The 14,798-nt window shown below is 40.9% G+C and overlaps 1 protein-coding gene across 1 annotated transcript in view; it reads right to left on the bottom strand.

Annotated features, from left to right (window-relative positions):
* LOC308467853 (uncharacterized protein) overlaps positions 1–14,687 on the bottom strand; it is a 34,736-nt gene extending 20,049 nt beyond the window's left edge. The window contains exons 1-4 of the mRNA XM_080989503.1: positions 14,361–14,687; positions 7,030–7,131; positions 4,940–5,020; positions 4,055–4,223 (exon numbers count right to left, since the gene is read on the bottom strand). Of these exons, the coding sequence (XP_080845629.1) occupies positions 4,055–4,223; positions 4,940–5,020; positions 7,030–7,131; positions 14,361–14,454 (446 nt within the window). The 5' untranslated portion in view covers positions 14,455–14,687. The remainder of the gene's footprint in view (positions 1–4,054; positions 4,224–4,939; positions 5,021–7,029; positions 7,132–14,360) is intronic.
* Between the last annotated feature and the right edge of the window lie 111 nt (positions 14,688–14,798).

The following is a 14,798-nucleotide window of genomic DNA, read 5'->3' on the forward strand; positions in this document are numbered from 1 at the left end:
CTCTGGAGTTAGGCAGCGGAAACTGTGAGCGCGTCACGCTCTGGAAAATTATTATGATGAATGCATATATAATATATGACAAATATAAACAGAAAATACAATTATGAGGTTAAAAATGAGAAGAAGAGACAAATGTTCCAACCTTAATTTTAACAGATAAGGAATACAAAAATTTAAGCAGATGAAACAGAGATGTTATAAATCAGAAAGGGAAGTTGGGGGAAGTCATGGCGGGAGGTGGTTCACTGAAATTGTAAAATGTAATTTGAATGTTTGATTATGTTAAAATTTATTTAATGAAGTCATTAGATAGATAATAGATAGATAGATAGATATAGATGATAGATAAGATATTGCTATAGATATAAAATATATGCAATAATAATAATAATAATAATAGTTTATTTATACTCCACCCATATGGCCGGGTTCCCCCAGCCACTCTGGGTGGCTCCCAATCGAATATCAAAAACACAATACAACATTAAACGTTTAAAAATTCCCTAAACAGGGTAAGAATCCCTCTCCAGAGGACTTTTAACAGGGTGGATAAAAATCAATGATTTAAAAAATAAAAAATTGGATTTTTTAATAATAATAATAATAATAAATAATAATAATTTATTATTTATACCCCGCCCATCTGGCTGGGTTTCCCCAGCCACTCTGGGCGGCTTCCAAAAGAATATTAAAATACTATGATACATCAAACATTAAAAGCTTCCCTAAACAGGGCTGCCTTCAGATTTTTTAAAATTTAAAAATAAACAGACAAGCTTAAATATTAAATATTCCACGCTCAAATAAAGAATATTTGAAAAACTACTATGATAGCAAAAATCTCCTGGCAGACCTTGAATGATTCTTGTAATGTATAGATAATAAACTAAATAATTTTTCTCTGAAGAAAATTAAGGAAACAAAGTAAAAGAACATGATACTGTGTAAAAAATAACAAATGAGATTCAGTTTTTTGAGAACAATCGGAAGTTTATTTTATCTTTCTTATCTTTATTCTTTATTTTCTTTTTTTTCTGTGTAGTGTACAGTGGTGCCCCGAAAGACGAATGCCTCGCAAGACGAAAAACTTGCTAGACGAAAGAGTTTTCCGTTTTTTGAGTCGTTATGCAAGACGAATTTCCCTATGGGCTTGCTTCGCAAGACAAAACGTCTTGCGAGTTCTTGCGAGTTTGTTTCCTTTTTCTTTAAGCCGCTAAGCCGTTAATAGCTGCTAAGCCGTTAATAGCCGCTAAGCTGCTAATAGCCATGCTTCGCAAGACGAAAAAACCGCAAGACGAAGAGACTCGCGGAACGGATTTTCGTCTTGCGAGGCACCACTGTACATGCATAAATTGTAATATGGTAAATTGTTGTGTAAATACGTGTTGAATGTTTAATAAAGATATATATATATCTATATATATCTATATATATTATATAGAAACAAGCATAATATAGGATTTTAATGGCTTGGTATAATTTTTTTGAAAAAAATAGAGGATTTGGGTAAAGGGGAATGATATTATTCTTAGAAATTAGAAATATTCTTTCTAATATTTTCTCATTCTGCATATTTTAAACTAATCTTGTTTAAAATAGGCATAAGGATAAAAGATTAGAAAGAATCAGAAGGGGAAGTTGGGCTGGCAGAAAGGGAAATATGTTTATTTCTTTCTGTGATTTATGTTATGTTGATTAAATTGTCAAACTCAATACACATACACACACACACACACACACAAAAGCAAAACATCTTCCAAATTCACTAGTTGTGAACTGAATCAGTCCGAATGGAATGATTAACGGAGCGTTGTAACTGCAACCACTTCTAGACATTTTTAAGGGATGCAATGACCAACCTGTTAATATGAAAAAACACTGTTCTAAGGATAACATATTGATATGCATAGAATAAGCATGTCAAGATGTTCGAAACTAAGGCAAAATTAATACAGTTGTACCTCGGGTTACATACGCTTCAGGTTACATACGCTTCAGGTTACAGACTCCGCTAACCCAGAAATAGTGCTTCAGGATGAGAACAGAAATCGTGCTCTGGCGGCGCGGCAGCAGCAGGAGGCCCCATTAGCTAAAGTGGTGCTTCAGGTTAAGAATAGTTTCAGGTTAAGAACAGACCTCCGGAACGAATTAAGTACTTAACCCGAGGTACCACTGTAATGGCTTTACATTGATTCCTACAAGACACAATGTTAAAGCATTTATAACATACAAGATGTCAGGTTGCAGTGGAGGGAAGCCACAAGGGTGTAAATGATAGTTTTTTATTTTTGTGTATATGGATTTTGTTTTTCGTATTTCTTTCTTGTTTTTTTTTCTTGATTAATTTTATACACACACACACACACACACACACACACACGATGCAATGAAGGGATGATTGTGGGCATTGTGACCCCTTCCAAGTTGTCCCTTATGCCAGGGACATTCGACTCCCAAGAGACTGTGATCTACTTCCGGGGGTGGGGGGTGGGGAGACTGGCAGTGATCTACCCATTTTTTAGGGGGGTGTTCAGAGTTGACAAGCGTTTATTTAGAGGGGCAGACCAAAGTTGTTGAGTTTTTTGAGGGGGGCAGGTCAAGGTTGTTGAACTTTTCTTAAGGGGGCAGGTCAAAGAAAGCTTTTTAAGTATGTGATGGGAATGCAAGAAAATAAGAGAATTTTGGGACATTACCGTTTTTCCCCGTGTATAAGACTAGGTTTTTTCCCTAAAAAATAATGTCAAAAATTAGGGGGCATCTTATATACGGGGCCATCTCCCCCCATTTTCTTAAATCTGAGTCCCCCTCAAATAAGGGGCATCTTATACATGGGATGTCTTATAGACGAAAAAAATACGGTATATATAATGATTTTTTTAAAATACTCACATTCCCATTTACAAAAAAAATGGAGAGCAGACTTGCTTGATCAGACCAATGGCCCATCTAGTCATCTTGTTCTGGGCACTGGGCAGCCAGTTGCTTCTGGGAATCCCAGTTTAGTGCAAGGAGGAAATAGTCACAATATATATATAATAAACTGAAAAAGATACTCAAATTCCCATTTACAAAAAAACCGGAGGCCCTCCTATTAGGAATCATGCCAACAGAAATTAAGAAAAAGGTTAGACCACTCCTCATGTATGCACCGACAGCAGCCAGAATTTGAGTGGTGAGGAATTGGAAAAGTGAAAATATTCCCACAAAAACCAATTGGCAGGCCCAAATGGTAGAATATATACAACTGGCAAAAATGACAGGGAGACTTCGAGGATACTCGACATAGAAGGTGAATAAAGAATGGGTAGTATTGAAAGAATATTTGAATACTGATGGGGATAACACGAAACTTCTGGCAGACATAGATTAACTCTTGTAACTGAAAGGTGACAAATAAAAGGACCTTTTGATAAGAACTAAGAAATCGCAAAAAGACACTGTGTGTAAAATTACAAATTGAAATATGGTATAATGAGAATAAGCAGAAGTCTGTTTTACTGATTTCATCCTTGATCCATATTTTAATATTCTGTTGGAAGTCGCCCAGAGTGGTTGGGGGAACCCAGCCAGATAGGCGGGGTAGAAATTTTAAATAATTATTATTATTATTATTATTCTGTTGGGAGCTGCCCAGAGTAGCTGGGAAAACCCAGCCAGATGGGTGGGGGAGAAATGATATATTATTATTATTATTATTACTACTATTCTTATTCTATTTTTTCCTTTTCCTTTTTTTCCTTTCTTAGCAAAGTTTGTATATGGAGTTTGTACATGGAGTTTGTATACAGGTTACATTGTTTATTTTTATGTATGTAATGTTTGAATGTTTAATAAAGATTTTTAAAAATTAAAACAAAAATAAAACGGAAAGTGTGAGAAATTGTGAGAAATTGCGGGCAGCCGGTTGACACCCCTGCCTTATACTCTAAAAGACGATTAAGACAGCTATAACTAGTGCCACTATCATAGTGTCTCTCTAATGCAGGCATGGCCCAACTTGGCCCTCCAGCTGTTTTGAGACTACAACTGGAGGGCCAAGTTTGGCCAGCTCTACAATACCTTGTCCTCCTCCAGCTTCTGTTTCCGCTTTTCCTCTACTGCTACTCTCCTTTGTTGCTCTTTCAACTTCTGTTCCTTCAGTCTTCTCTGCCTCTCCTCCATTTGCTTCTCATACTGGAGCTTGGCCTTCTTCTCCTTTTCCAATATTTGAGTTTCTTTGGCAGCTGCAAATTTCAACCAGGGTGGATAAAAATCAATGATTTTAAAAAAATAAAAATTTTAAAAATCGGATTTTAAAAATTTAAATCAATTTTTTTAAAAATGTAAATCAGATTTTTAAAATAAAATGCTTTTGGAGGAAAAATCTTTCTAAAGATTTTCTATTTAAGTGACATTCTAGTCCAAAGGCAATTATTCATCAGGAAATAAGGATTTCTTTTAAGTTTTTCATGTGTGCTAAAACTAAGACTTTTAAAAAAAAATTGTTTAAACACATCAGTTAACAAACATAGATGCCATGATGCTATTGTTTTAGGTAAATAAATTGTTTAAATGGTTATGAAGGGAATGCGTCTTTTTCTCCTTCCAATTGAGTATAGCAGAAAAGCTGTCCAAATAGCAGCAGTTAATTTATTAAACTTCACCATCATTTCATCATTATCTGTCAATGTATTTCTAAGATTAGAACCAAATCAGTCATGTTTGATAGAACTGTCAAAACCACTCTGAAAATTTATTCTTCCAAAAATGAAACCTTCCTCTGCTTGTCCAGATTAAGAGGATGCCAGCAAGGCTGAACCTTTCTGTAAAATAAATTGATTTAAATCAGGTCTGACTGACTAGTGATTTAAATTGATTTGATTGAAATCAGATCCACCCTGTCTGCCACACAAATGCAACAGGCTGCATTTTTTATCCATACTTTTAAATATATGCCTACCTTGCTGCTTCTCGCGCTCCTCTCTCCGTTCCCTGGCCAGCCTTTGCCTCTCTTCTGTTCTCAAAGTGGAACCATCGATCACTGGAAAGGACGGCAAAGTTGAACTGGTTACAGGGCTGAGATTTCTGGAGGAACAAGTGACCAATGGGCGCAATTTTCTTTTCCCAGGAGTGCGACTCCAGCCTGATGTGCAGGGATGCTGGTTAACATCAGAATTAGGGTGGTTCATAAAAAGCTCTTTTTTGAAGATGCCTGCTCCAAAGGTCTTATCTTACTACACTAAGGGTTATACAGCTATATCTGAAATTTCGTGCATATCATTAATAACTTTTTTTAAAATTTTAAATACTTTATTTACAACATAGCCCACAAAAACTTGTACATACAAACCCACCACCGTTGACAATTTAATTATCAAAATTAAACTTCTATCCCCTTACACAAAGAAAACATAACATAAAAATAAAAGACTTCCTTTATCCTATTTACTTCTTGTATACTGTTTCTTTTATATGCGATTATTACCATTTTTCCTAATTATGACTTAAAAAACCACAAAGTCTCCTGTAGAAATTAATCAAAACAAGTCCAGGTGTATATTTGAAATATACAAAATGTATCAGTTAATATCTTGACCCTGCTCCGCTGAATTGACATTTCAGCCTTCACGACATAGGAAAATGGCCAAGTAAACAGCTATTTTCATGGAGGAGGGTCAAGATATTAACTGATATGTATGAAATTTCAGATAAAGGTACCCCTGCCCGTACGGGCCAGTCGTGTCCGACTCAAGGGTTGCACGTTCATCTCGCTCAAGAGGCCGTGAGCCAGCGCTGTCCGAAGACACTTCTGGGTCACGTGGCCAGCGTGACGAAGCTGCACCAGCACAGCACACGGAAACGCCGTTTACCTTCCCGCTATAAAGCGGTCCCTATTTATCTACAGCCACTTAGGGGTGCTTTCGAACTGCTAGGTGGGCAGGAGCTGGGACCGAACGACAGGAGCTCACCCCGCCGCGGGGATTCGAACCGCCGACCTTACGATCAGCAAGTCCTAGGCACTGAGGTTTTATCCACAGCGCCACCCGCGTCAGAAATAGCCATATAATTCCTAGTGTAGTAAGATAAGACCTTTGCAGCAGGCATTTTCAAAATAGAGTTTTTTAATGAACCGTCCTACTGAACACCCAATGCTTTTCAGTGGAGCAGGGTCAAGATATTAACTCAGGCATGGCCAAATGTGGCCCTCCAGCTGTTTGGGGACTACAATTCCTATTATCCCTGAGCACTGGTCCTGTTAGCTAGGGATGATGTCCCCAAACAGCTGGAGGGGCAAGTTCGGCCATGTCTGGTAGAGGTAAGACTGGCAATAAAGTATAAAGAGAAGCGTTGGAAGTTGAGTATTTGTGGTGTTCACGTAGGATTTGTAGGTGTGTTGGGTATGTATTATATGTAATGTATGTAATGTATTGTATCATATTTGTTAAGAACTATGTAAACTGATGTATAATAAAGATTATTTTAAGAGAAAAGTAAATGCAGGGGTCAGCAAACCTTTTCTGCAGAGGGCCAGTCCACTGTCTCTCAGACCTTGTGGGGGCCGGACTAGATTTTGGAGGAAAAAATTGAACGAATTCCTATGCCCCACAAAAAAAGAGATGCATTTTAAATCAAAGCACACATTCTATTCATGTCAAAACACCAGGCAGGCCCCACCAATAACCCAGAGGTGCATTTTAAATAAAAGCACACATTCTACTCATGTAAAAACACGCTCATTCCTGGACCATCTGCGGGCTGGACTGAGAAGGCCACTGGGCTGGATCCGGCCCCCAGGCCTAAGGTTGCTTACCCATGTGGTCATTTCCTGCTTTGCAAAACAAAAACAGCATCTTCACTGGCCCAAGTAGACCAATTCCTACCGAGCTTTTGAAATATGTCAAAATGGGACTCTTTTGAGAAGGAGAATATGCAACTTAAAAAGTAGCAGCACAGATTCGTGAACTAAAAAGCGGAAGGATGCAAAGAGCCACAACCAAGGTAGCCACAGGAATGGAATTTTTTTTTTTTTTTAAAAAGCAAGAATTTTACCTGGCCTGGTTGAAGATTTCATACTAGCTGGAGATTGGAGTGGAACAGGACTAGCACCACTTTGGCTTCTTCTTTCTTCTGCTAACACCTGGGCTGCAGCAACTGTAAAACAGACCACAATCACAGTTATTACAGCAAAAATCCACAATGTATTTCAGGCGGCAGGCTTCATGCAAGACTTGCTGGTATGTCTCATCATTTTTTAAAATTTCTTCATATATCATGTCAAAAAAACCAGAATTATTTTTATGAGGAATTTTCACAATGGACATTCCAAAGGACAATAAAAAGAGTCTTTCTATATGCGACTGGGGCCGCCAGGATCACGATTACAAAACCCTGGAAAAACAACATATTGCCGACAAAAGAAGAATGGCTCTTAAAACTTAGCGAGTATCTAGAACTAGCTCAACTTACAAATAAGAAATCACTCAAATGTGAGAATAAAGAGAGAATGGGTTGTTTTTATAAAGTACATGAAAAAAGGTGGTTCTCAGTACTTCTCTTGGCTTGGCGTAGCCTAAAATACCGCAGGCAATCCATAGACTTACTAAGAGAAAACAGACAAACAAAATATGATTTATTAGGAACCGCTGGTGGGTGGGGAAGGAAGTCAAGATACGAATTAGGGAGTCGAGCCTGAAGTCATAAGAGGAAATGTTATAATTATAAAAACCTGTAAGAAATAACTAATAGGAGAAAGGATGGCTTGTATTCCTTACAAAGAAGTTTATTGGATACTGTTTCATTTCTAGTTTCTTTTTCTTTCATTTTTCTTTTTTTCTATCTTTCCTTCTTTTGTTGGATATGTAATATATACATATTATATATGTAATGTTTTTTTGGCTAAATAAAAAAAGGAGGGGAGAAACTTGCTGGTACGACCGTATTCAAACCTGCTCCTTGTGCAGAGATGTCTCTAAAAATCAAAAGCTCATAGTTCTAAAACTCCTCACCCACAATAATACAGAAAGCAGACTTAACATGGACATGGGTATCAGAACGTGATCCCATCTCAGGCCTATTTCACTGCTCATTTTCTAACACTGTGTATGCCATCAAATGCCAGCAGTGCCCTTCGGCTCCCTATATTGGGCAAACAGGCCAGACTCTATGCCAAAGGATAAATGGGCATCAATCTGAAATCAGGAATCACACGGCAGAGAAGCCAGTTGGCCCTCCAGCTGTTTGGGGACTACAACTCCCATCCTCCCTGACCGCCAGTCCTGTGAGCTAGTTATGATGGGAGTTGTAGTGCCCAAACAGCTGGAGGGCTAAGTTGGGCCATGCCTGATCTAGAGCAGTGGTGGCCCAACTTGCCCCTCCAGCTGTTTGGGGACTACAATTCCCATTATCCCTGACCCCTGGTCCTGTGAGCTAGGGATGATGGGAATTGTAGTCCCAAAACAGCTGGGGGGCCAAGTTTGCCCAATCACTGCAGTAGGAGAACACTTCCATCTCCCAGGACATTCAACGCAGAATCTCCAAGCAGCTGTCTTATGACAAAAGAATTTCAGAAATAGACTTGAAAGAGAAGTTGCTGAATAGCAACTTATTACTCAACTGAAAACTATGGAGAGACCTGGTCTGAATAGAGATATTGGATTCCTGTGTCTTTATGCATGCTAAAGCTATTTTGGGTCATCTGCATACCATCCCTTGCTTTTTCAGTTGTTAACAGTCGCCAGCAGGTTGACCATACCCACTGAATCCTACTACCCTTCGGAGAAAATCCCCAACCCACCCTCCCACTATACAGTGGTACCTCGGGTTACATACGCTTCAGGTTACATACGCTTCAGGTTACAGACTCTGCTAACCCAGAAATAGTGCTTCAGGTTAAGAACTTTGCTTCAGGATGAGAACAGAAATCATGCTCCAGCGGCGCAGCAGCAGATGGCCCCATTAGCTAAAGTGGTACTTCAGGTTAAGAACAGTTTCAGGTTAAGAACGGACCTCCGGAACAAATTAAGTACCTAACCTGAGGTACCACTGTATATCAGGGTCCAGACCAGTTTTACATACCATACTAAAAGAGCATAAAGCACAACAGAATTAAGTTTGGATTAACAATCAAATATAACAATAAACAATACAAATATGGGAGCAACAGGGTTTTTAAGCATTGAGGTTCAAACCCACTTGGAAAGCTTCTACTAAAAACAGGCTGAGTTGGTCTCTAAGGTGCTACTGGACAATTTTTAAATTTATTTCGACTGCGTCAGATCAACACGGTTACCTACCTGAATGTTTCTTCGGCAGCTGCTAAAAAGAAATTACTGTATTTTTCCGTGTCTAAGATGCCCCATGTCTAAGACGACCCCTGTTTTTTGAGCCCCAATTGAAGAAATAAAGAATGGCAACATTCCGAGTCTAAGACGACCCCCAATTTTAAACTTCAAAAATTGGGGGTGAAATAAGAGTCTTACACATGGGAAAATGCAGTTGGTTTCTACAATCGACACAAAGGAATAGATGCTGGGAATGCAAAACATACACAACACAGCAAATCAGGAATGTCAAAGTTCAGGCACAATGCAACATCTTTAAACAGCCCTCTTTCGGAAAGTTTTTAATGACTGGTGTTTTAATGCATTTTTAATCGTTTGCTGAAAGCTGCCCTAAGGAAACCCAGCCAGATGGGCAGGGTAGAAATAATAAATGATGATAATAATAATAATAATCATCATCATCATTCCAGAGGAGGGCAACCAAAATGGTCAAAGGCCTGGAAACGATGCCTTATGAGGAACGGCTAAGGGAGCTGGGCATGTTTAGCCTGGAGAAGAGGAGGTTAAGGGGTGATATGATAGCCATGTTCAAATATATAAAAGGATGTCACATAGAGGAGGGAGAAAGGTTGTTTTCTGCTGCTCCAGAGAAGCGGACACGGAGCAATGGATCCAAACTACAAGAAAGAAGATTCCACCTCAACATTAGGAAGAACTTTCTGACAGTAAGAGCTGTTCGACAGTGGAATTTGCTGCCCAGGAGTGTGGTGGAGTCTCCTTCTTTGGAGGTCTTTAAGCAGAGGCTTGACAACCATATGTCAGGAGTGTTCTGATGGTGTTTCCTGCTTGGCAGGGGGTTGGACTCGATGGCCCTTGTGGTCTCTTCCAACTCTATGATTCTATCTCCTGATTTCATAGGGAAAGATGCTTCTTCAGCAGCTGATCAAAAGAAATTACATTTCTACAATTGACACTAAGGATTCTGCAAGCAAAACAAGGAGGCTGGCTTCCTTGTCTCCGATTTCGGTCCTCACTCGAACTCAGCACTGTGGAAGGGAGGGAAGGAGGAAGAAGGAAAAGCATTTCCCCTCTCCATGACAACTGTTCTGTCATGGCAATAATCCTCCCCAGGCTGCACCAAAAACAATCACCTCCAAGTACTTTAATAAAAAATGATTTAAATCAAGTCTTACAGACTCGTGATTGAAATCAAATCCACCCTGCTATGGATATTTACATCATGCTTTATAGAATAACAAGCGCCAAACTGCCAATCTCCTTGTGCAAGATACCAAATAACTGCAACAGGCTTTAAATTGACAACACAATGATAAAAAAGACCCCTCTGAACTAATTCCTCCCCCAGCATAAGGATCTTAACTCATCATTATCTAAGTGCGGCGCATGGCATTATCCTGGCTGCATCCCTCTCCCCTTGAACAAATGCCATTGTCACAACACTTGCTTCAAGGGGGATGCAGTTAATAATAATAATAATAATAATAATAATAATAATAATAATTTCTACCCTGCCCATCTGGCTGGGTTTCCCCAGCTACTCTAGGCGGCTTCCAACAAGAGGCGGCTTCCAACAAGAGATTAAAAATACATTAAAACATCACTGGTAAGAAATCAGACCCTCTCGACACTCAATTTGTCTCACTGACCTGGAGTAAGAAGACAGCATATTCACAGACTGACATTAAAATTAATGGAAATTAATTCAAGAACACAGAGGCCAAATATAGATCTAATATTCTCTGTGCCCTGCATATAGACTAGTATACTAAAACAGATGTTGATCTCTTCCTGTTTTCATACTCCCCCACCTCACTGCATTGAGAAATTATGCTTCCTTTTTCATGTTTCTTTGTTTTTCCTTGCTTGCTCTCAACGCAGGGAAGTAGACTAGTTTCCTCTTCCCCTCTTCCCCGCCCCGTTATGTGATGAAATTGCCTTCCCTCTCAGTGGGAACTTTTTCCCCTGTATGTGTTGTTTGTCAAGTTCACAGGCATTATCAATACACCCCATTAATACACCCTAATTAAGAAGAAGAAGAAGAAGAAGAAGTAGTTGTTATTTATACCCCACCCATCTGGCTGGGGTTCTCCAGCCGCTCTGGGCGGCTTCCAACAAAAGATTAAAATACAATAATATTAATAATAATAATAAATATTAAAAGCTTCCCTAAACATTTGGACTCTCTCCTAGTGTCATGACTGCAGTCCAAATGGGAGACTCCCCCAGCTTCTTGGAATAAAAGAAAAAGACCCTGGGAGATCCATTAACAGATGTCCTGTTTCAGGTCTAGTTTTGGGTCTCGGTTCTGACTGTATTTGAAATTACTGGTAAAATGTCAGTTCATATGTAAGAAGTCTGAGGCTGTTTCATTCAGAAGGTGTGACAGTAGAACTGCTCCATTTTAGTATAACATGTGGAGTAGAGAAAATCTTTATAATTTCAGACTTGCCAACCTAAATTAAACAGTAATTCCAAGTAGGATCATTCCACATCAAATTGACACAAAAAACCCCAAGGGTTTCATCACCTGCCATATCAGATTTGAACGAAACTTGGTGTACTCCCTTCCCTTACAGTTGAAAGACACCCCCTTAATTCCTCCCCCCATCTCAAACGGTTTTAATTTTAGTAAGATTAAAAATGCATGAAAACATCCGTTCGAAACTTCCCGAGACAATAGATCCTAGCGCTGCAAATCACAACGGATTCCCAGTCCAACTTTGAAATAACTTGCGTCTCCGAAAGACACAATGATGTCTCTATCATGCAAGTGGAAAAAAGCATTGCTATTGTATTTAGACCCCCCCGAGCTTCTTCCTTCATAAGAGAGTTTGCATTCTTCCTCTGCCCATGCATTCATGTTCGTGGTACCACTTCGCTCGACTCTACAGCACTGCTAAGTCTGTAAGGTTCAGATAGTTAACAAATATGCCATCACTAATACGGAAAGGCTGCAGAAAGTCCCAGGCTCAAACATCCAATATCTCCACACAGGGCTGCCTGAAACCCTGGAGATTTTCATCAGCAATACTGCATTGGATTGACCAATAGGTCTGACTCAGGATAAGGCAGTTCCTATGCTCACTAGAACTCAGTGGTGTCCAAACCTTTTTCAAAGACGGCCGGATTTGATGAAGTGAAGGACTGTGAGGGCCAACCAAAGGGCCAACCAAAGCTGTTGAGCTTTTTTTAGGACTTTGGACATGCCTGCTATAACTAATGCCAGCGTACTGAAATAAGCAAAGACTGTCAGTGTCGAAGCGACAATCAACTTTGAACCGGTCATGTTGCCTTCCAAAGAAACGACTCTCTTTCAAACTTAAAAATGGAAAGTGTAACGCTGGTGGACCACAAAAGAGGTTGAAAGATCTCAAGGCAAATTTTAAAAATGTAGTATAAACACCGACAACTGGGAAACACTGGCCTGCGAGAGCTCCAGTTGGAGAACAGCCTTGACCAAAGGCTTCCTGGGCTTTGAAGACACTCAAACTTGGGACGTGAGGGAGAAACGGGTGAAGAGGAAGAACCTTCACCGGGATCAACTCCCGCCCAGAAACCCCACTGTGGAAGGACATGCGGATCCGGAATTGGCCTCCACTGTCACTTATGGGCTCACTGCTAAAATCCGTGTTGATGGAAGACAATCTGACTCAGCTATGAGGGATTGCCAAAGAAGAAGAAGGCAATGACGTTAGGCTTCCATTTTCAGATAATTTTTAATGCAGGGAAGCCCACAAAAGGGCTGTCTTCCTGTCCAAAATGGCACAATTCATAATGTGACCTCCTGTATGAGATATAGACCTATCCTTTTTTTAGGGTTGTGAGAGGCTAGCCACCCACCCGCCTCCACAACTAAACAACTTGCTTTCTGTGTGATCAATGAAGAGGGGGGCTTGCCTGTAAGGAGATCAGGCCAGGAAGCTGTTTTAAATATCCACTTCTTTTTAAATTCCAGGGTACCAGTATGCCTCAATATATCATAGGTACAAGGGAGGGCGTTTGTGGAAAAAATGCTGCACTAGTAAGTTTTGTGCTAAGACTGAGACAAAAGATACCCTTGATTCAGTAGCAGATATACTGTATTTTTCCATGCATAAGACTATATCCCCCCACCAATTAAGTTTTAAATTGGGGGTCGTCTTATACACGGAATGTTGCAATTAATTATTTCTGAATTTAGGGCTCAAAAGATAGGGGTCATCTTAGACATGGGGGCATCTTGTACATGGAAAAATACGGTAATTTGTTTGGAAAACTCCAAAAGCCTTTTTTTTCTCTCCAGCAAACCGATCAGCTGGTCTGCTAAAGACAGAGAAAACTGTCAATTTCATTGTTGCTCGCAGTTTTCAGTGTCTCAGCTGTGGATCTGCCAGTTTCATTGTGCTGCCTATTTGGCGGGGGGGGGCGGGAATAGGAGTAGACAGTGACTGGTACCAGAATCACCTACAAACCGAAAATAATACATGATATACATTAAAATGACAACTAAAGATCTTGTAGCGCCTTAGATACTAACATGCTTGCAGTTTGCTCAGCTAACTTCTTGTGAACTGACTCTGAAGCTGCTGGAAAACTAATAAAAAGGCGATATTTAAATCAATAAATTTCACAAGCGCGCACACACACACACACGCTAAAAAGAGGCAGAACCAGTGAGCATCTGTCTAGGATGGAGGGAAATCAGAAAAAGAGTAGAAGAGAATGACCCAACTGAGGAGGGCGAGGACCAAGACAAAACGGAGGAGCCAGGTTGGAGAAGTATCAGGAAACAGGGCTTTAAAAGTCATCTTTGTTTCTTCAGCTTGTAAAGCGCCTTGAGTAATAAGATAGAAAGACGGTATACAAATTAAAAGTGATGATGATGATCTTAAGGGGCAATAGGGCGGTTCATAAAAAACTTTTTAATGAAAATGCCTGCTCCGAAGGTTTTATCTTACTACACTAGGGATTATATAGCTGTATCTGAATTTTGTTGCATATCACGGGAAGGGGGGGGGGGTTACGAGGTGTCTTGCGAGGGGGTGAGAATAGGAGGAGCCTGCCCTACCCCTTCCCCTCCCTCTCCCTGCGCCCCCTCACCCATCTTCTCTCGGAGCCCCCTCAGGGGCGGCAGAGGCGGAGGCGAGGCGGCGAGGGTCTCGGGGCCCGTAGCGGCGCCGTTGCCCTCCGCCATTTTCGGACCACTGAGGCGGTGTGGGGGGCGCGAGCCCCACTCGCAGGCGCGCGCTCCGCTGCTCCCGGACTCCCACTCGGGCGGGCCGACTTCGGCAAGCTGACTTGAGGCGCGGCGGCGCTGCGCATGCGCCCTTGAGCGTCCCCGTCCGTGAGGCGGGTCGCGCACGCGCGCTCCCTCCCCCACTCGCTCGCGCACCTAACACCGCCCCCGGCGGCACCTCAAGGGAGGGAGCGGCGCACGCTCGAGCCCCGCACTTCGCCCCCCCCCCGCCCCTCGGACCGCCGCTAGGCCCCCTTTCCCGCCAAAAGTCTCAGACCCGACTTCGGAGGACTGACTGGAGA

The sequence above is a fragment of the Podarcis pityusensis genome, assembly GCF_964106645.2.
Source record: "Podarcis pityusensis genome assembly, chromosome: Z".
In the NCBI taxonomy this organism is placed as follows: Eukaryota; Metazoa; Chordata; class Lepidosauria; order Squamata; family Lacertidae; genus Podarcis; species Podarcis pityusensis.